The sequence below is a fragment of the Salmo salar genome, chromosome ssa26 (genome assembly GCF_905237065.1).
Source record: "Salmo salar chromosome ssa26, Ssal_v3.1, whole genome shotgun sequence".
NCBI lineage: Eukaryota > Metazoa > Chordata > Actinopteri > Salmoniformes > Salmonidae > Salmo > Salmo salar.
In genome coordinates this window covers 26,327,506-26,351,147 of record NC_059467.1, presented here as the reverse complement: position 1 = coordinate 26,351,147, position 23,642 = coordinate 26,327,506, and the positions used below count along the sequence as shown (strand labels likewise).

General features: G+C 40.6%; 2 protein-coding genes across 5 annotated transcripts in view; both read right to left on the bottom strand.

The window, feature by feature from the left end:
- Positions 1-12,134, bottom strand: part of LOC106587536 (tubby protein) — a 127,553-nt gene extending 115,419 nt beyond the window's left edge. For all 3 annotated transcript variants that reach the window (XM_045708687.1, XM_045708688.1, XM_045708689.1), the window contains exon 1: positions 11,864-12,134. In XM_045708687.1, coding sequence (XP_045564643.1) covers positions 11,864-11,919 — 56 coding nt within the window. In that variant the 5' untranslated portion in view covers positions 11,920-12,134. The remainder of the gene's footprint in view (positions 1-11,863) is intronic.
- Positions 12,135-16,628: 4,494 nt separating this feature from the next.
- rras2 (RAS related 2) overlaps positions 16,629-23,642 on the bottom strand; it is a 45,305-nt gene continuing 38,291 nt past the window's right edge. Inside the window, exons 4-6 of one of the 2 annotated variants that reach the window (XM_014176001.2) lie at positions 22,135-22,243; positions 20,710-20,751; positions 16,629-18,857 (exon numbers count right to left, since the gene is read on the bottom strand). In XM_014176001.2, the coding sequence (XP_014031476.1) occupies positions 18,711-18,857; positions 20,710-20,751; positions 22,135-22,243 (298 nt within the window). In that variant the 3' untranslated portion in view covers positions 16,629-18,710. Of the gene's footprint in view, positions 18,858-20,632; positions 20,752-22,134; positions 22,244-23,642 lie in introns of both variants that reach the window. The other variant, XM_014176000.2, reaches the window with a different exon arrangement.

Below are 23,642 nucleotides of genomic sequence, written 5' to 3'. Positions count from 1 at the left end.
AAAGTACAAAAGGGAAAATAAATAAGCATAAATATGGGTTGTATTTACAATGATGTTTGTTCTTCACTGGTTGACCTTATCTTGTGGCAACACATCTTGCTGCTGTGATGGCACACTGTGGTATTTCACCCAGTAGATATGGGAGTTCATCAAAATTGGATTTGTTGTTTTTGAATTCTTTGTGGATCTGTGTAATCTGAGAGAAATAAGGGTCTCTAATATGGTCATACATTAGACATGAGGTTAGGAAGTGCAGCTCAGTTTCCACCTCATTTTGTGGGCAGTGTGCACATAGCCTGTCTTCTCTTGAGAGCCAGGTCTGCCTACGGCGACCGTTCTCAATAGCAAGGCTATGCTCACTGAGTCTGTACAAGGTCAAAGCGTTCATTAAGTTTGGGTCAGTCACAGGGGTCAGGTATTCTGCCACTGTGTACTCTCTGTTTATGGCCAAATAGCATTCTAGTTTGCTGTTCTTTTGTTAATTCATTCCAATGTGTCAAGTAATTATCTTTTTGTTTTCTCATTATTTGGTTGGGTCTAATTGTGTTGCTGTCCTGGGGCTCTGTTTGTGTTTGTGAACAGAGCCCCAGGACCAGCTTGCTTAGGGGACTCTTCTCCAGGTTCATCTCTCTGTAGGTGATGGCTTTGTTATGGAAGGTTTGGGAATCGCTTCCTTTTAGGTGGATGTAGAATTTAACGGCTCTTTTCTGGATTTTGATAATTAGCGGGAATCGGCCTAATTCTGCTCTGCATGCATTATTTGGTGTTCTACATTGTACACTGAGGATATTTTTACAGAATTCTGCATGCAATTTGGTGTTTGTCCCATTTTGTGAATTCTTAGTTGGTGAGCGGACCCCAGACCTCATAACCATAAATGGCAATGGCTTCTATAACTGATTCAAGTAGTTTTAGCAAGATCCTAATTGGTATGTCGAATTTTATGTTCCTTTTGATGGCATAGAATGCCCTTCTTGCCTTGTCTCTCAGATCGTTCACAGCTTTGTGGAAGTTACCTGTGGCGCTGATGTTTAGTCCAAGATATGCATAGTTTTTTGTGTGCTCTAGGGCAACGGTGTCTAGATGGAATTTGTATTTGTGGTCCTGGCGACTGAACCTTTTTTGGAACACCATTACTTTGGTCTTAGAGATTTACTGTCAGGACCCAGGTCTGACAGAATCTGTGCAGAAGATCTAGGTGCTGCTATAGGCCCTCTTTGGTTGGTGACAGAAGCACCAGATGATCAGCAAACAGTAGACATTTTACTTCAGATTCTAGTAGGGTGAGGCCGGGTGCTGCAGATTTTTCTAGTGCCCTCGTCAATTAATTGATATACATGTTGAAGAGGGTGGGGCTTAAGCTGCATCCCTGTCTCACCCTAAGGCCCTGTGGGAAGAAATGTTTGTGTTTTTTGCCTATTTTAACCGCACACTTGTTTGTGTACATGGATTTTATAATGGTGTATGTTTTTCCCCCAACACCACTTTCCATCAATTTGAATAGCAGACCCTCATGCCAAATTGAGTTGAAGGCTTTTTTGAAATTGTAACGGCTGTCTTCTGTGGAAATGGACCAAGGCGCAGCAGGTATGTGAATACTCATCTTTAATAAAAATAAAGGAGTAGAGCATCCACTTAACAATACAAACAAAATATAAGACAGGAACAGTTTTGCAGGCACATAACACGCAGTGCAAAAACAACTACCCACCAAACCAAGTGACAAACATACTCCTACATATATGACTCCCAATCAGGAACAACGATCCCCAGCTGTTCCTGATCAGGAGTCACAAGACCAACACAGAACAATCACACACACAAGACTGCCACGTCCTGACCCCAAAACTACAACAACAGCTCCATCTGCTGGTCAGGACGTGACAGAAATCAACAAAGCATGAGAAGACTTTGCCTTTGTTTTGGTTTGTTTGTTTGTCAATTAGGGTGTGCAGGGCGAATACATGGTCTGTCGTACGATAATTTAGTAAAAAGCAAATTTGACATTTGCTCAGTACATTGTTTTCACTGAGGAAATGTACGAGTCTGCTGTTAATGATAATGCAGAGGATTTTCCCAAGGTTGCTGTTGACGCATAGCCAACTGTAGTTATTGGGGTCAAATGTGTCTCCACTTTTGTGGATTGGGGTGATCAGTCCCTTGGTTCCAAATATTGGGGAAGATGCCAGAGCTAAGGATGATGTTAGAGTTTTAGTATAGCCAATTGGAATTTGTTGTCTGTATATTTGATAATTTCATTGAGGATACCATCAACACCACAGGCCTTTTTGGGTTGGAGGGTTTTTTATTTTGTCCTGTAGTTCATTCAAGGTAATTTGAGAATTTAAGGTAATTGGATTAGTCTTTAATAGTTGATTCTAAGATTTGTATTTGATCATGTATATGTTTTTGCTGTTTGTTCTTAGTTATAGAGCCAAAAAGATTGGAGAAGTGGTTTACCCATACATCTCCATTTTGGATAGATAATTATTTGTGTTGTTGTTTGTTTAGTGTTTTCCAATTTTCCCAGAAGTGGATAGAGTCTATGGATTCTTCAATTTACATTGAGCTGATTTCTGACGTGATGTTCCTTCTTTTTTCCGTAGTGTATTTCTGCATTGTTTTAGTGATTCACCATAGGCCCCCTCTCTCCCCAACCCAGGCACCCCTCTCTTCCCAACCCAGGCACCCCTCTCTCCCCAACCCAGGCACCCCTCTCTCCCCAACCCAGGCACCCCTCTCTCCCCCTCTGCCTCTTATCGACTCAGAGTGGAACAGACAGACACTTATTTACTTAGACGCATATAAATTCAGCGATAGGGAGGAGGACGTGGAAGATAAACTGTCGACCTTCGCAGGTGATCCATAGTGTCAAAACTCACATCTGATACAGCAGAGGCCTCTAATTACTTGTGGGCAATTCCACTGTAACTACATTTTTCACTTAAAATGTATGCCAAAACAAACCATTGATTTAAAAGTTTAAACCATACACCTCTATGCACAATGACTACTTTGACCAATTTACACTGAACATTTTACAAAAACGAATTTAGTGAAAGAACTGTGCAGATAGAAAGTTTCAGTAAATTCTCTAAAAGTTTATGTCCACGTTAGTTAAATATCTGCTCCAAATGATTCAACATGTCTGCAGATAGAATGGTGTCAGCTATGACATCACACATTGGCTTTAAAAAAATCTATTTTGGTTATTGTACTACAGTAAGTGAAGTGGATTTACATCTGGTACTGGAATTGCAGTAACAGAATTTCATCATTGGTCCCTGATCTGTACGACACAGAAATGCATAATTATGGCTATGAATGTTATTCTCTTCATGGTGATCTATCCTAAATAGGTACATTTTACATTACATTTTAGTCATTTAGCAGACGCTCTTATCCAGAGCGACTTACAGTAGTGAATGCATACATTTAATTTCATGCATTTTTTTTGGTTTTGTTTTGTACTGGCCCCCCGTGGGAATCGAGCCCACAACTCTGGCGTTGCACACACCATGCTGGCGTTGCAAACACCATGCTCTACCAACTGAGCCACAGGGAAGACAGGTAGACAAAATGTATAAATAAATATACAATATCCTCCTTTGCATATTTGGGTATTATTCTACACACTGGCTATTATTTTAACAAGCTCTGCCCCCAAACAAGACCAAATTTGGTTGGTCCGGACCAAATCTGAACCAATCCTAGATATCTATGTTTCACAAGTTTGGACATCAAGTACATCACAGTAGAGCTCAGAAGAGTACAATAGAGTACAGCACAGCAGAGTAGAGTTCAGTACAGTTCAGTATAATAGTGTACTGAACTCTAGTTAATCTACTGTGTACTGTACTAAACTCTACAGTACTGTACTTTTATTTTCTGAACTGTCCAAACTAGAGGTCGACCGATTATGATTTTTTCAACGCCGATACCGACCAAAAAAAGCTGGTACCGATTAAATCGGACGATTTTTATATATTTGTAATAAATGACAATTACAACAACACTGAATTAACAATGAACGCTTATTTTAACTTAATATAATACATAAAGAAAATCAATTTAGTCTCAAATAAATAATGAAACATGTTCAATTTGGTTTAAATAATGCAAAAACACACTGTTGGAGAAGAAAGTAAACGTGCAATGTGTGCCATGTAAAAAAGCTAACATTTAAGATCCTTGCTCAGAACATGAGAACATATGAAAGCTGGTGGTTCCTTTTAACATGAGTCTTCAATATTCCCAGTTAAGAAGTTGTAGGTTGTAGTTATTATAGGACTATTTCTCTCTATACCATTTGTATTTCATATACGTTTGAGTATTGGATGTTCTTATAAGCACTTTGGTATTGCCAGCCTAATCTCAGGGGTTGATAGGCTTGAAGTCATAAACAGCGCTGTGCATCCCAGCATTGCTAAGAGCTGCTGTTTGAATGAATGCTTACGAGCCTGCTGCTGCCTACCACCGCTCAGTCAGACTGCTCTATCAAATCATAGACTTAATTATAATACAATAAACACACAGAAATACAAGCCTTTGGTCATTAATATGGTCAAATCCGTAAACTATAGTTTCGAAAACAAAACGTTTATTCTTTCAGTGAAATACGGAACCGTTACGTATTTTATCTAACGGGTGGCCTCCCTAAGTCTAAATATTGCTGTTACATTGCACAACCTACAATGTGATGTCATAATTATGTAAAATTCTGGCAAATTAATTACAGTCTTTGTTAGGAATAAATGGCCTTTCAACAGTTGGCAACGAGTCAGGCAGCCCAAACTGCTGCATATAGCCTGACTCTGCTTGCACTGAACGCAAGAGAAGTGACACAATTTCCCTAGTTAATATTGCCTGCTAACATGAATTTCTTTTAACTACATATGCAGGTTTAAAAAATATATACTTGTGTATTGATTTTAAGACAGGCATTGATGTTTATGGTTGGGTACATTATTGCAACAATTGTGCTTTATTTCGCAAATGCGCTTTTGTTAAATCATCAAGTTGAAGAAGGCTGTGATTCGATGATAAATTAACAGGCACCACATTGATTATATGCAATGCAGAACAAGCTAGTTAACCTAGCAATATCATCAACCATGTGTAGTTAACTAGTGATTATGTGAAGATTGATTGATAGTTTTTTTTATAAGATAAGTTCAATGCTAGCTAGCAACTTACCTTGGCTCCTTGCATCCACAAGGTCCTTTTGATGCTGCACTCGCGTAACAGGTGGTCAGCCTGCCATGCAGTCTCCTCGTGGATTGCAATGTAATCGGCGTCCAAAAAGGCCGATTACCGATTGTTATGAAAACTTGAAATCGGCCGAATAAAAATATATATATAATAAAAAATATATATAAAAAAAAAAGGAAAAAGAAAATCGGACATCGGTCAACCTCTAGTCCAAACTTGTGAACCCAACTGTGGTTTATGACTACTATGATTTCCCATTGTAGTCAATTCAATCCGATTTGGTAACTAAATTGAGTTTTAATCACTTAATAATTCATAAACAAAATTGATATCAGTAAAAACACTATCTAATTGATAGGTCTACCTTTACTTCTGTGAACTTTCATTATCATCCCTCCTCATGATGGAGAGAAATTAGAAAATATCTTAAAGATACCAAAAACCCACATGCTGTAATGGAATTTCAAGCCACAAGGCAAAGTTTCTTAAACTTACAGAAGGCAGAAAAATGTATCCAACATTAAATATGTGTTGATATTAGTTGGTAAGGGTCTTTGATATATTTGGTAAAACCTTTTAGGACTTTTTCTGGTAGATGTATTCTAAGACCCCTTCTCCATCTGTTTGACCAGAAATCAAAGCCTTTGCTTATTCCAAATTTTTAGGATGAAAAAAGGGTTGAAAGATTCAAGTAAATGGTGCTTCCGGTCTTTAGATCAGTCTCGACATAGCATATGAACTTGTACCAAAGTGTATATGTTAGTACACACAGTAATATGTATGTGCATGTGTTTGTGTATTTAATGTACTATGCACAGTAAGTCATTATTGACGTTACAACATATAACTTATGGCTGTTAATATTTTATGTCTGCCTAGCCTAGTGCCCACAGTGTCTCTCTCTCTGTGTGTGTGTGTGTGTGTGTGTGTGTGTGTTTATCCTTCCCCTCCACTACACAGCTTATGGATGTGAGATCTCACACATTGGTACCCCGTGTCATCACCCATTCATCTGTGACGCAGGAGCAGGTGTGCAGCGTGGACCATCCATTCTCCAACAGTGCATTAACCCCCAGAGATGTTCTCAGAAATACAATGGCAGCACACACAGAAAATGGCCACTCTCACCAACACTACTCACTAACCCAAAAAACATAAAATGATTACTTAAAGTTTGCCCCTGCAGTAATGCACTTTATTGCGGTCCTGGCTTCATTATTGGATTAAATAATTGATATGTAATTGCTTCCTTCTGTAAAGAAGGAATTGTTAGAGGTCCATAAAGAAGTGCTGTAAAACTGCAATGTACCATGTGAGGCGATACCAAATCAGAGACTAATGAGATCTCCTGGCATTTATGTAGATTATTTCAACAGACACACAATAATTATTAAAACACGATCTGTGAGAATGTGATCCCCTCCTCTCGTTGAATAGTATCTCTCTATGTCTCTGTGGTTGCTGTGTTTACTGGCTGCCTGGCCTGTTGAACTAACACAATGTGAGTGCACTGCTCCTACCTTCGCAGGCACAGCCATGAATTACAATGCCTGAACAAACACACACCTGGTCCATGAGCAGAGCATATTCAAACCATAGTAGCACCTTCGAGTCTGCATGAGGCCCAGAAACATTTTCTAATGAACCTGAGACCAGCCGGAGGGAACTCATAAATTGGAATGAAAAATGTAAGCATTTTGAATCGGGACCAAATTCTCTCCTAACAGTGAGAGATGCACTGCATAGAAGCTGGAGCAATCATTACTTACATATAACATACCATACCCATAGTATCGTAGCCAGAATAAATTCACATTCAATCTACTGTACATACAAGAGCTGCTGTTTAGTTTGTAAGTGGGTTATTAACTGTGGATGTTGATGTTTGTTGTTTGTGTCAGCTGCTTTTTTATGACTGTATCGCAAGTGTCAAACTCGTGTGACACATGTCTGTATGGAGTGCCATTTCATGTGTACTGCATACAGATATCACTAGCGTGTCAAACATGGATCAAGCACTACAGTAATGAATGGCTTCTGGCATCTCTCCACACAACAAACCATTACATCTCTCTGTCACATTTTAGGAGCAGAGCAACCTGCCTCTATTCCTTTGCATGTCATTACAGTACCTACTCATTCAAAGGTTTTTATTTATTTGTACTATTTTCTACATTGTAGAATAATAGTGATGACATCAAAACTATGAAATAACACATGGAATCATGTAACCAAAAATGGATTAAACAAATCAAAATATAATAGCCCTTACACAGCCTGGAGGTGTGTGTTGGGTCATTGTCCAGTTGAAAAACAAATGGTAGTCCCACTAAACCCAAACCAGATGGGATGGCGCATCGCTGCAGAATGCTGTGGTAGCCATGCTGGTTAAGTGTGCCTTGAATTCTAAATAAATCAGACAGTGTCACCAGCAAAGCACCCCCACACCATCACACTTCCTCCTCCATGCTTCATGGTGGGAACCACACATGTGGAGATCATCTGTTCACCTACTCTGCGTCTCACAAAGACACGGCAGTTGGAACCAAAAATCTCACATTTGGACTCATCAGACCAAAGAACAGATTTCCATCGGCCTGATGTCCATTGCTCGTGTTTCTTGGCCCAAGCAAGTTTCTTCTTATTATTGGTATCCTTTAGTAGTGGTTTCTTAGCAGTAATTCGACCATGAAGGCCTGATTCATGCAGTCTCCTCTGAACAGGTGATGTTGATGTGTTGATGTGATGTGATGTCTGTTACTTGAACTCTGTGAAGCATTTATTTAATAAACTTATCCTCTGTAGCAGAGGTAACTCTGGGTCTTCCTTTACTGTGGCGGTCCTCATGAGAGCCTGTTTCATCATCGCGCTTGATGGTTTCTGCGACTGCACTTGAAGAAACATTCAAAGTTCTTGACATTTTCCACATTGACTGACCTTCATGTCTTAAAGTATCTCTTAAGGATCTGCCCCTTTTTTTAAATTTTCGCCTAAAATGATATACGCAAATCTAACTGCCTGTAGCTCAGGCCCTGAAGCAAGGATATGCATTTTATTGGTACCATTTGAAAGAAAACACTTTGAAGTTTGTGGAAATGTTCAAGGAATGTAGGAGAATAAACACATTAGATCTGGTAAAAGATAATACAAAGGGGGAAAAAAACTTTTTTTTTGTACCATCATCTTTGAAATGCAAGAGAAAGGCCATAATGTATTATTTCAGCCCAGGCACAATTTAGACTTTGGCCACTAGATTCCAGCAGTGTATGTGCAACTTTTTGACTGATCCAATGAACCATTGCATTTCTGTTAAAAATTTGTATGAAGACTGCCCAATGTGCCTAATTTGTTTATTAATAACTTTCTGTTCAAAATTGTGCACTCTCCTCAAACAATAGCATGGTATTATTTCCCTGTAATAGCTACTGTAAATTGGACAGTGCAGTTAGATTAACAAGAATTTAAGCTTTCTGACAATATCTGATATGTCTGTGTCCTGGGAAATGTTCTTGTTACTTACAACCTCATGCTAATCGCATTAGCCTACGTTAGCTCAACCGTCCAGTGGAAGGGACACCGATCCCGAAGAAGGTTTACAATAATGATGGACTGTCATTTCTCTTTGATTTTTTGAGCTGTTCTTGCCATAATATGGACTTGGTCTTTTACTAAATAGAGCTATCTTCTGTATACCCCCTACCCTGTGACAACACAACTGATTGGCTCAAATGAACTTTTAATAAGCCACACCTGTTAATTGAAATGCATTCCAGGTGACTACCTCATGAAGCTGGTTGAGAGAATGCCAAGAGTGTGCAAAGCTGTCATCATGGAAAAGGGTGGCTACTTTGAAGAATCTCAAATATAAAATAGAATTTTGATTTGGTTAACACTTTTTGGGTTACCACATGATTCCATATGTGTGATTTCATAGTTTTGATGTGTTCATTATTATTCTACAATGTAGAAAATAGTACAACTAAAGAAAATAAAAAACCTGGAATGAGTAGGTGTGTCCAAACTTTTGACTGGTATTGTATATCATGAACACAAAAACATCAAACATCAAGAATGTGTTACTGCCTAGGAGACGTGCTGAGAGGCTTCATCTCCCCCCAGCACAGCGCTGAGAGAAATTGTATGAAGATCTACGAGACCCAGAAGCTCTCGCTGCAATCTCAGCGCAGTTACGGTGTCTAGAAAACAAATCACACTGTAAGAGCTTATGAGAACCTGGCCACAAGGATCCCACTGTGCACAGACGTAAATTCAACGTCTATTCCATGTTGGTTGAACATCATTTCATTGAAATGGAAACAATGTTGATATAACCAGTGTGTGCCCAGTGGGATGTTGCTTACTGACTGACTGTGTGTGCTCATGTCTGCTGACCAATAAGGAAAGACCTTATAGTCAGAACATAAAGACTAGCAAGCATTGCTCTGTACTGTAGTTGGTTGATGCAGAAATTAAACGAGAAGCTATTTCCCCACTTACTGTACGAGTGCTGATAAAGCGTACTACAACTCAAATACACTGAAATCTGTTTCATCTGACCACAGTTAAAAAAGGAAAATAAAAAACAGAAAATGTAAGTTACAGAATGTACAGCCTTCTAGGATCCTTCACACTGTATTCGTTTCAGGAAATCAACATTGACCGGAAGCAATATTGTTGTAGTATCACAGACAAATCACTGCTTCGACACACACACACACACACACACATACACACACCAGGGGCGGAAATCCCGGGGGGGACGGGGGGACACGACCCCCCCATCCTGGGAAAAATATGATTTGTCCCCCCCAATATATCACTGAAACATAACTATGTAATTTAAATAATATTAATAATACGCAATGAAAGCAATTGTGCTGATTATAGACACTTAATAGCGCGTTTTTAAGTTTCAAAAGATTGCAACCCCCCCACCCTTTGCCTCACAATGGTTTGATCCACTGCCAGTTCCTTAGCTTGCTAGGTAACAGAGAGGTCGTATCTACTGTCTGAAAGGCACTCAATGCACGTAACTGATGTGAGGTTAATCCAGTCAATCGCGCACACACACTAGCTGAATATGCAGAGCTAGCGCGCAAATATTAACTATTAAGCTAGCTAGTACCTATTCCATTTATGTGGCGTCGTCAAAGATGGAATCAGCATGCAGATGATGTCAGTTAGTGCTTCAAAGTCCCTGTGATAAGTTTAGCGATAAACTGAAATCCAAACTGAACAGAACTACACTCTCTTCTACCATTGTCTTAAATATATTTAATGGTCTCGTTGCAAAAGCTAAATTGTCGCAAGGGAACTTTTATTTATTTATTTTATTTCACCTTTATTTAACCCGGGTAGCAAAGATTATAGCAAACACCACTGAAACTGAATTGGTGCTCGCTAGCTTTGCAAATTCAGCTATTGTTGGAAGCCAGCCAATATGAAACAAACTATTAAAATTACAAAAGGTTGCAGCATATGTTGTGTAAATGGTGAACTCATACAGCTGTCAACTCTTGTCATTTTAATCCGTTTCACATTTGCTAGCTACCTTTTACATCGAAGCCCAACTAGAATGATTGAAGATGATAGAAGCCCATCTCCTACTGTAAATAACCTACACACTGTGTGTGTAGCCAGCCAGCCAGCCAGACAGCCAGGTAGAAAAATGGCAGAAAAATAATAGACGGACATCAGAGTATTTTTCAATACACCAAAACGCATAGTAAAAACCCTAGTAGCCTAATATCTCAAAGACTAGTTGATAAAATGTTCATAAGAAAGAAATTAAATTCTAATGGAAATGTTTCACAATGATGTCATTAGGCAGAGCAGGCAACAGATGGCACACAGACAGCAGAGTTGGGGACAGATATGCAGGGACAGACTGGCAGAGACAGGGAGTCTCAGGTAAGTTTGTTGAGTCTTTGTTTGGCAACATTATGAAAGGTTCTCAATTTTTTTGACTTGTAAAATAGGAACATAATTGGGAAATGCCATGGATACCCCCACTCTCAACTTAAACTGGTGACTGAACTAAGATTTGTTAAAGGCAATGGTATTGCTGTTGTGATTAGTTGTGTAGTTTTGGGTACCGGTAGTTAGGAGTACGGCAAACACCTTATTTCTTTGGTTCCTCAATATACATTTACCATATTACAATGTAGGCTATGTGTTACAGCACTACTTTTGGTGTCCCCCTCAGGAATTGCTCTTGAGAAAATTTCATGTAATTGTCCCCTCCAAAGTTGATATCAGATTTTCGCCCCTGACACACACACACACACACACACACACACACACACACACACACACACAACTTATCTAAGTCAAATTAATTTGTCATGCCAATGTCAAAATGCCTCATGATGACAACTGATTTACAGTGTAGAGTGCATGACAGCCTGATACATATTCTATCAATATTAGGATGGCACCCAATTACAGCGCCTGCCAATTTATTTATACATATGTCTAGACTAGGCTACTGTATTTAATTGGTTCTGTAGGTTGGTTAATCAATCACAACCAACTTCTGATTAGATATGACAATAGTAGCCTACTAAACAAAGGCAAAGGAGCGGTTCTGCTAGCAAGTTGGTGATATCAGCTCGCATAACAAGGTAAATGTTGACAAATGATAAGCGCTTACCTGTCATAACTCCATCGACTGTATGACATGCTCCTGTTGCTGCTGACTCCTTCCATGACTTCTACGGGGTGTTGCTAAATAGGGTTCAACGTGACACGAAAATAAAACCTGGGTTTAGATGCCACGACGATATTTCCCACCAGTTCTAGCATTTACTCCTCGAACGAATGGGAGTTGAGATGTGGTGCACATCGATTCAGGGACTCACTTTCTATAGCCTATACCATTTGGAATGTGAAGGGAAAAAATCAGTGCGCGCAAATTGACTGGTTTGTCAATAATTTCACGAATGCATGGGTTGCTCCATTGGTTGCGCGCACGCAGCCATGTATTTAGATTAAATACATCATCGCGTAATTTTCACATCACAACGAGCAAAAACATCAAATTTTATGAAAATATGTATAATCTCCACCCTCTGTAACAGTGTCCCCCAGATTGTAACGCCCGTTGGTCTCATCTGGTGATGATGTTGGAAAGGTGTAGCATTGTAATTTGAATTATTAAATCCATTTGTTGGCATGCCATTTATACCATCATTATTTAATTATTAATGGATAGTATTGAACTCTATCTCCTTGGGCATGATAGATAGCCTACACATGCTTACATATTCATGTTTTTTGTCTGGTTGCACTGTGAATGAAATATCATTTTCAGGCATATACAAGCAGACAGAGCTACCTGTTGTTGTTTCTTGGCCTTGTATACCTATGTATTCTGGGGAGACATACCTTTTGTAAAACTGTCTTTGCTTCAGAAAATCAACATTGACCAAAAGCAATGCCTTAATAACACAGAGAAATCACTGCTTCTGTACGTACACACACACACACACACACACACACACACACACACACACACACACACACACACACACACACACACACACACACACACACACACACACTGTTCTAGCAAAATCAAATATATTTATTAACACTGATTGACAACATAAACCAATTACAGAAAGCATGGGTTTAATCTTTTTGGGTTGCGTCTGGAGGTGTTTGTCACATAGGCTTATTATTGCCTTTAATACAACCTGTTGACCCTGAATCCCTTAAACTCTCCTTGACAGCTCAGAGGGGGAGAGAGAGAGAGAGATGTGATGAATGCCTGACAGCCAATGTCCCTTAGGATTGGCCTTGAAGGTCGCTAAGCAAAGGCATTTACAAAGCAGATTGACAGCTGAGAATTCGTAGCAGTCATATAGTTCAAACTAGAACATAATTATACTGAACAAAAATATAAATGCAACATGCAGCAATTTCAAAGATTTTACTGAGTTACAGTTCATATAAGGAAATCATTCAATTGAAATAAATTCATTAGGCCTTAATCTATGTATTTCACATAAATGGGCAGCCAATCAGAATTAGTTTTTCCCCACAAAAGGGCTTTATTACAGGCAGACATTCTCCTCAACATTTCTAACAGCACAGCAGGATTGAAAGAGAGTGTGCGGATGAATAAAGGGGTCCCTCATTATGAGGTACATTGAAAGTTCACACAAAAATCTGTGTCAGTGACAAGAATGTGGTAAACACATATAATTGTCATCAGATTTTCTAAAGCAGCTGGTTTGGATACCTGCCTTCCGGACTGTGACTTTGAGCCAAATGCAAAGGGAGCTCTTTCATTGGGACATTGAGAGGGATTCGCCTAGGAAGTGTGGATGAGTGGGCACCCTCCCTCCCTTTCTCCTGCCAAACCCCAGTGTCAATGGATAGACGCTATGAGGGGGTGGCGGTGGACCTTGGCAGTCTCAATAGGGGTCCCTCAGAGGCATGTTGAATCCGACCCAAGCTCAATAGAAAAGGGGTTGACTCCCTGACAACTGGGACAGGCAGCTCAGATAAACCGTGAGAGTTTGGGGATGTGCAGTAGCCCACTGAGTCATGACTTTAAAAAACACGAGCCAGCTGGGAAATTGTGTCCCAGTGAACAGTTGAGATTATACAATGCCATGTAACAATTATACAATGTCTTGTAACCTTTCCAAATAAATCTCCCACTCCCTCCAGAGAAACTCAGCATGACTGCTGATTGATGATGGTGCTGGCGAACGAGGAACAGAATTCCCTTTGATTTAATTAGGTGATTTGCAGTAATAAAGGGTGCCATTGAAATCCTTGTCCTTATTAGTGCCCACATTTTAGGCTTTTGAATACAGTAGAGTGAGTCAGCAAAACACAGGTGGAGGATATGAAACCAAGTGGTAACCAAGGGGATGCAGAAATCCATTAAGAGAGTCACTCAAACATAAAATACCTACAACAACATGATATTTGTGTATTTTGTTGCCAGTTGATGTGTGGTCTTTCATTACTATTCAATTCTGAGTTTTCAAGTTTCAACCATGTTAAAAGACAAGGAATATCCTCCACCATCATCATTGATACATCCAATCGACAGTTTTACGACTTTAAGAGGCACTGCACTACCCAACATATATCCTATCTCAGCTCCTTCTAGTGTAGACAGTGAGAGAGAACAAATTAAGGAACAGTAGAGAGGGAGAGAGATGACGTGCCATAAGGTAATAGTGGTAAGTTCACCTCTCTAAAAAAGCTCTGAAGAAACCACAAAGCTCATATGTATGAGATGACTACCACCAAGCTTAAACTCTCAGTGAAAGGATGGTAATATCCTGGTATTTTAACAGAGAAGGAATAATGAAAATTCATTACAGCGCGTAAGGGAATTGTGCCCTCCCAACACTTACTATTTTCTCTGTATCCCATTCCCTTAATCTGAAATGAGAAACTGTAGTATAGTTATGCTCCGACCCTCTCACCTTTCATGGAGCTGATAATCCCTGCAGCAGATAGTAGCTGGACACCACTGAGCACACACACAACTGTCAGTGTCACACCTTCCGATGATCCCTATGAATGTGTGTGCATAAGCACAGTGCTAGCAGTTGTGTGTCCATGTAGGAGAGATGCAGCATAGGTCACTGTGTGTTCATCTCTACAATGGAACCCCTGAGGGAAAAACAGACTGTAATGTCCGTGATACTTCGGTGAGAAGAACTGGAGTTATTCACCCAGAATTGCTGCATTGTCAGAGATCTCTACTCCTCTTCCTACTTCAGTATTGCACCCTCAGAGCCCTGTACATCCTCTTCTCTGAGTACATTACCTGTGTGCCTCTGACTGGAGTATAAATGTGGTTGAGAGAGAAGCTAGGTGGATGTAGTATACTGTACAGTAGTATGCATCAGGAGGGTCCATCTCTCTGTGCATCCATAGCTGCTCTGTATCAAAGTAACAAGGATACTGTTGTATGGTCTCCCTTCCTTCCCTCTGTGTATTTTGATTAAAAGCCTGCAGTTGATTGGAGGTCTATAGCCAACTGAGACATATCTCCAGACACAGTCTTTAATGCATTATTTATCTGAGAATTAAGGAGGAAATGTCTCGTGAGCCCAACTGCTGCCATGGTGCCTGGTCAAAGCCTTGCTTTCATTTCTGCCAGCAGAAATCTAGTTGATGGAAATAATGTCCTCTTCGTGACTTTTTAGGAGCCATTACAGATCAAACCTAACTCCACAAATATCACCGGAGCTTATATCTGAGAAATGATTTGACAGCGGTGGGGTACAGAGGCCCAGCAGTGACACATTTGTGTCCCCTGTGTCTTTCTAGGTACAGAAGCCCTGGCCTGCAGTGACAAAACTGTCTCTGACTTGTGTAGTGACAGTAGATTGCTACAGCTGTAATGAATGAGTCCAAGCATAATGTGATTGGATTGCCAAAGCCATCTGTTCCCCAGTCAATACAATTATTTAGATAATGTAGAACCAGTCAAAGGACTTACTACTACAGCTCATCTTGATTTCCAGTAGCCTACACAGTAGACGTTCAGAGGCTATGTATTCAGACTCATGCACCACATCACGTAAGGATTTCTCCAGTAAACAGCCGTAGCAGTCAATGATACATTGTACGGTTATTTGCTGACAAAGCCAGGTAGAATGGTAATAGCATTTAAATGACTGTGCTTGACTTGAGTGCACTACACAGGGTATTGTTTCCAGCCCAGCAACACCATGCAGATGACTCAGAGTCAAGGCCACCGAGAACACACAGCCAATAGTAGGAATTATCTTCAAGGGTTCTTTTCAAACCAAATCTCAGTGATCCTCTGTTGATTTATGAGACATTTGTGCAGGGTGCTATGGCAACCATGGCCCTGTCCTGCTATCTCCACTCCAGAGTTGTGTTCTACAGTCTGGAGACGGCCAATCAGATGTGAAGAACTGAAGTGCTGCCTGGCGTCTGACCCCATATTTCTGCTGTGATGATGGATATGACTGGAATAACATGACCATCAGCCAGAGGTGAGCCACACGGGTACACTTACCCTCCATACAAGAACACATTTGTTCCTGTAAGACAGATTTATCCAGCTGGAAGACAATAAGCTATAGTAGAATGAGTTACATCGCTAATAAGACAGACGTTTTCACGCAGACAGTTCAGAGGTGGTGTCAATGTTGGAATGTTATTAGTGAAGACAGTGGTCCATCCTCATTATGACAACAGGTGTTCAGTGGGTATAAAATAATGGAATCTTCTCATCTTATTCCTCTTTGATTGATACATCCATTTTCTCAAAGCAAAAATCTCAAAGCAATATCTGTCAACACAACTGTTATTGTTCCACCTCACTTCACAATACAAGGTCAACAAAATATGAAGTTCACCAAATACAGGACTTCTCAAAAAAAAGAAAAACAAAAGGAATATTCTCTATATAGTTGGCTGAATGACAGATTTTATTATAGCACCAGAAGCTATACATGGGGCAAGGGGCATGGACGTGAAAAGAAAAAAATATATGTGAATTGAATGTACTGTACATAAAGTTTGCCAAAAGAGAAGAGGTGGTACTTACAGACTCCACCATTGAGCAGAACACATGAATCTGTGACCCAAACCTTGACCTAGAGAACAGTGAAGAGAAGAGTGAACGGCCTACCCACAATCCACCCTGCTAGTAGGTCAGGTGGGCTGAGTGGAGGCGCTCAACCAACACATTGGTTGACATTTGCAGTATAGGCATTGGGCAAGGTAGTGGGGAATGGTCAAGGAAAATGTGTCACCGACACCAAGAACTCTTGGAAGATTTGTCCAAATGAGAACTAATCAAATCAAATCAAAACCACAAGAGGAGGAAAGGTCCTGGACCACAGGTTGATCAAGAACCAATGTAGGCCTACAGTCTTCTTCAGTTCAAAACCAGCTAAGGGAATTATACATTCCTCTTTACATATACACACAGCTGAGCTGTGAGAGCATATTCACTTACAAACATATAAAAATACTTGTCAACTAGTTTGATAAGAAAATAATGTATAAAAGTATAAAGTAAAAACATTTAATCAAGTCCATCAAATAATCACTTTCATGTTTCTTTTTGTCTTATATTACATGATGATATAACAACACTACAATAGTTGGTTTCTATTAAGCAGAAATACAGATCATATTGAAAAGGATGACAAGACAACAGAATGTGTGAATTGTCTTGATGTTAACTTTAAAGGTGAGAGGTCAATGATGGCAATGATGTAACCTCCATGTGACTGTGGGAGTCATGGAAACAGCTCCATCCTGGCCCAGAGTCACATCAATAACCTTGGAGAGAACATGAACACATCTCCAAGAATAATTGAAGGTGGTGTGTAACAAACAACCATGTCATTGAAATGAAGTTACAGTTTGTTTATGAGTGAGCTTCAACAGCTCAATACCTCTGTCTACTTTAAGTAATAACTACGTCCCAAAAGAGAGCCAAATAGATGGTACAAAAATCAATGTTCAAACTGAAAGGGATTGATTTTAAAAGATATGTCAGAGAGGAGCATTTCTGAAACTGGTCTGCTATTAACATCATCATTATCAGTGAGGTACATAAATACTACCCATGGTCTCTTCTGCACTGCTTGTCAAAGATTACAAATATAAAGAGTTTAAAATATTTAATTCTGATTAGGCCAACCTGACTCTGAGATAGTCAACAACAACAGGTAAGAGTCAGAGAAGAGTTGTACAACTAAATAAATAAAACAGGTTTGATATCATGTTATTAGAAGCCTAAAGTCAATGACCCTTACAATGCAAATACAGTAAACATTCCATATTTGGCCAGTGAGATGAGTGCAGAATCCATAGACATAGAAATGGATCCGCTGACCACGCTGGAAAGTGAAGTTGTCATAATAACTTTAGGGCTATCTAGGTTTATACTGTACAGCGTACATACTTGTATACATGTTATGTTCATAGAAGTCAAACCAAACTCATCAACCTTACACGCTGTACTGTGGCGATTTAATAAGTCATTAGAAATGCGCTTTCAAAATCACAACAAATTTCACTTATGTACAGTAGCGGATTAGCACATGGAAGTAAAAACGGATATGGCATGACATACACAAAGCTTCATAAGATCATCTCTCTATTCTGATGAGAAACTGGTAACTAAAACCTCTCATTGACATTCTGCATATATATATATATATATATTTCTCATTCAATCTCGGCAAAAAGTACAAATGTCACTGCAAGGCAAGAAAAAGTCCTTCAGAATACAAAAAATGATATTGTTTAGCTGATTTAAGAGGCAATGTTTAGTGTTAGGACTTTCTCATATGAATTTGATTATTGTTGAAGGTCAAGAGGAGTTTAACATTTGGCGTTGTCAGTTTCTTCTAGAAGTGAAGTCTGGGGGCGAGGGGGAGGGGGCAGCAGTTCCTGGTAGCTACCACAGGAACCTCTGGTGAAGTCATGCACGTGGAGAAGGCAGCGCTCAGTCATCCATACAGGATGTCATGTCAGGCAGGAGGCGGGGACTGGTGACAGCAGCTGGGTGACTGACAGTGATAAGGCCCACTCAGACGATCACACAATGGCAGCCACTCTTGTCCTTTTCTTTCCGCGTGGGTTCTGGCGAAGGCGGGCATTCCTGTTCCTGGAATTTCCTGTGAGGAGAAAGTGCATTATTACGTTATGAGTAAGCAGAGATAGGATTCTAACAAAATAATCTGACTCATTCAAGCAACAATTGTTTTGTTCTGGCTTTGACTGTAGATGAGATCACATCCTGTAGTTGTCTTCATAGAAATGGCATTCCTTTACTTCTACAGATATATCATTGACATTAGGGCATTCTCACATATGAAATTCAGTACCCTGGTTCAGTTTTCTGGAGCGTTTGTGAAAATTCCACAGAATACATTTTGATTTCACAAGACCTGAAAATAACAGTTTCAGGGTGCAATTAGCAAGACACACATTCTACATCATTGTTTTCCAACTCTGGTCCTCCAGTACCCCCAACAGTACACATTGTTATTGTAACCCTGGAAAGCACACCTGATTCAACTTGTTAACTAATCATCAAGCCCTCAATGAGTTGAATGAGGTGTGTTTGTCCAGGGCTACAATGAAACGGTGTAATGTTGGGGGTACTGGAGGACCAGGGTTGGGAAACACTGTTGTACATGACGTTAGCAAGCTAGCTTGTTCACATGGGCAAAAATGTTCCACGCATCTCGCACTGCCACGTCAATACTTGGTACTCTAGTCCTAGATCTTGAACCCGCTACTCACGCAGGACCAGGATTCGTTTCAGCTAGGGTTCGTTTATGTTTAAACATGCTTTTGTCACACCCTGATCTGTTTCACCTGTCCTCGTGATTGTCTCCACCCCTTCCAGGTGTCGCTTATTTTCCCTGGTGTATTTATCTCTGTGTTTCCTGTCTCTCTGTGCCAGTTCGTCTTGTATGTCTTTCAAGTCAACCAGCATGTTTTCCCATACTCCTGCTTCTATTCTCTTTTTGCTAATCCTCCTGCCTGTTTTCTGGACTCTGTACCCACCTGCCTGACCATTCTGCCTGCCCTGACCTCGAGCCTGCCTGCCACTCTGTACCTCCTGGACTCTGAACTGGTTTTGACCTTTTGCCTGTCCACGACCATTCTCTTGCCTTCTCCTTTTGGATTATTAATAAATATCAAAGACTCAAACCATCTGCCTCCCGTGTCTGCATCTGGGTCTCGCCTTGTGCCATTACAGCTTTATAGCTCAGATCAGGGTACCACATGGTCCAGGGTCCAGATCATAAGGGGATATGTGAAAGTGCCCTTAGTGACATCCCATGTGGAAGTATTGCATAAAGCACCTTTCAAATGTACTTGAGAAAGACAGACTAGTGCCAGTGAAGGAACAAAAGTTGGAACTACTTCTTTCCCTCAACCCATTGCCACTGTATTCAGGGAGGTATAGTGGGGTTGTGGTGCCACCCACCTGATTACTCTAACCAACTCTACAGTCAGTAATGAATCCACCCACCTGACTACTCTAACCAACTCTACAGTCAGTAATGAATCCACACACCTGATTACTCTAACCAACTCTACAGTCAGTAATGAATCCACCCACCTGATTACTCTAACCAACTCTACAGTCAGTAATGAATCCACCCACCTGATTACTCTAACCAACTCTACAGTCAGTAATGAATCCACCCACCTGATTACTCTAACCAACTCTACAGTCAGTAATGAATCCACCCACCTGATTACTCTAACCAACTCTACAGTCAGTAATGAATCCACCCACCTGACTACTCTAACCAACTCTACAGTCAGTAATGAATCCACACACCTGATTACTCTAACCAACTCTACAGTCAGTAATGAATCCACCCACCTGATTACTCTAACCAACTCTACAGTCAGTAATGAATCCACCCACCTGATTACTCTAACCAGCTCGTGGAAAGCCTGGTCTACATTCATACGGATTTTGGCTGAGGCCTCCATATACGTCACCTTGAGTTGTCTGGCCAGCTGCTGGCCCTCCTCCTGGGTCACCTGAAGGGATGAAACAGGGATAGATCTTAGATAAATAGCAAGTGCTCTTTTGCATCACCCTGTGCCCTAGCTGGGTGAAGATTTCACTTTAGGACCAATTGAACGGTTTCAAATGATCAAACTCTGCCCACCAGGCAATCCAAAACAAAAGCACCCATACATTTTATCACACAGTCGCAGAGAGAGCGAGAACCACCCTGTAACACATGACCATTGATAAAGCACAAGAATCAGGAAACTAGTGACATCTGCTGGTGAGGTTGAGAAACACATGGTTCAGAGGGTTCACATCCAAGAGTTACATTTTTTTATTTAGTCTTTATTTAACTAGGCAAGTCAGTTAAGAACAAATTCTTATTTTCAATGACGGCCTAGGAACAGTGGGTTAACTGCCTTGTTTAGGGGGAGAACGACAGATTTGTACCTTGTCAGCTCGGGAATTTGAACGTGTAACCTTTCAGTTGCTAGTCCAACACTCTAACCACTAGGCTACGCTGCCGCCCCAGTGCTGCCGCCCCAGCATGTAAACAATACAGCAAATTACATTTTACATTCAAATAGCACCTGATTTCTATGTGCTTAGCTAGAATACTGTTGCTTCCTGTCCATCTTAAACTATTACAACAAGATTAGAGACCAGGCCCCGTATACACAAAGTGTCTCTGTGTAGGAGTGCAGATCTAGGATCAGTTTTGCCTTTTAGTTCATAATAAATAAGATTGTATGGACAGATCCTAGATTAGCACTCCTACTCTAAGACACTTTGTGGATACGGGCCCAGACCTCATTGCAAAATCATATATTCTACTGTCCTAAAACAGCTGAACCCATTGAGTTGGCTGTAATGGGTAGAATTGAATCATACTCCTCAACCAATTTGTTAAATCCCACATTTAGACTAATTAATTTGGATGAATCATATTGAGTTATCAATTCTAACAGAGGCCCCACATTATATTCAGCTAATTAAAATAATTATAACAGTAATTGATGTGATAAATGCATTTACATTTGATCAGATGAGAGAATGTGTTTTATTGCAGCAGATGACAGTGTGGAATCATGTGGGAAAGTGAACTGCAGCTGAATGCCAATAAAGGCCACGGAATGAGCCCTCTCCTTATCATACCCTCCCTCCCTCCTCTTTTCCTCTGTCCCACAATGTTTTTGTTGGTCATATTTTCTTTCTCTCTTTTTCTCACTCCCTTTTTGTCTACCCAAATAGCTCCCGCCACCACTATCCATTTTCACATTTAAAAATATAAATTAGAAATTACACATTTTTAAAGATTGTTGCTTTATATTTACTTTCCTCACATCACCCTAACATGTATGTGTATTTGAGCTGTAGGCCTCTGGGCCATTAGGAGGACTGCTACTCACCTGTCTCTGAAGCTCCAGGTCTGCTTTATTGCCTACAAGGATCATGGGAAATTCATCCCGGTCTTTGACTCTGAGGATCTGTCTTTGAAATTTGTAGATTTCTTCAAAGCTGTGAAACATAAAGCACACAACATCACTCGATGCCCCCAGTAAAGCTCAGACATAAAGATAAAGCTAAGATAAAGCTGGTGCCTCTGTGGACCTCCCAGGAATGTTGTCTCACAGACACAAAAATTAACCCCCCTGCCCTCCCTTCCCCCACGGCACCCAGGCAGATGGGATTGGCGTCTCTATCAAAATCAAATAAAATCTTATTTGTCACATACACATGGTTAGCAGATGTTAATGCGAGTGTAGCGACTTCTAGTTCCGACAGTGCAGTAATATCTAACAAGTAATCTAACTATTCCCCAACAACAACCTAATACATACAAATCTAAAGGGGTGAATGAGAATATGTACATATAAGTATATGGATGAGCGATGGCCCGAGCGGCATAGGCAAGGAGCGATAGATGGTATAAATACAGTATACACATGTGGTATGAGTAATGTAAGATATGTAAACATTATTTAGAGTGGCATTATTGAGAGTGGCATTGTATAAAGTGACTAGTGATCCATTTATTATAGTGGCCAGTGATTGGGTCTCAAAGTAGGCAGCAGCCTCTCTGATTTAGTGATTGCTGTTTAACAGTCTGATGGCCTTGAGATAGAAGCTGTTTTTGAGTCTCTCGGTCCCAGCTTTGATGTACCTGTACTGACCTCAAATTTCTTCAGCCTCCTGAGGTTGAAGAGGCGCTGTTGTGCCTTCTTCACGACACTGTATGTGTGGGTGGACCATCTCAGTTTGTCTGTGATGTGTACGCCTAGGAATTTAAAACTTTCCACCTTCTCCACTGCTGTCCCGTCGATGTGGATAGGGGGGTGCTCCCTCTTCTGTTTCCTGAAGTCCACAATAATTTCCTTTGTTTTGTTGATGTTGACTGAGAGGTTGTTTCCTGACACCACCTCCTCCCTGTAGGCTGTCTCGTCGTTGTTGGTAATCAAGCCCACTACTGTTGTGTCATGTGCAAACTTGATGATTGAGTTGGAGGCGTGCATGGCCACGCAGTCGTGGGTGAACAGGGAGTACAGGAGGGGGCTGAGCACGCACCCTTGTGGGGCCCCAGTGTTGAGGGTTAGCGAAATGGAGATGTTGTTTCCTACCTTCACCACCTGGGGTCAGCCCGTCAAAGTCCAGGACCTAATTGCACAGGGCAGTGTTGAGACCCAGGGCCTCCAGCTTGATGATGAGCTTGGAGGGTATTATGGTGTTGAATGCTGAGCTGTAGTCAATGAACAGCATTCTTACATAGGTATTCCTTTTGTCCAGATGGGATAGGGCAGTGTGCAGTGTGATGTCGATTGCATCATCTGTGGACCTGTTGGGGCAGTATGCAAACTGAAGTGGGTCTAGAGCGGCCGGTAATGTGGAGGTGATATGATCCTTTACTAGGTCTCTCAAA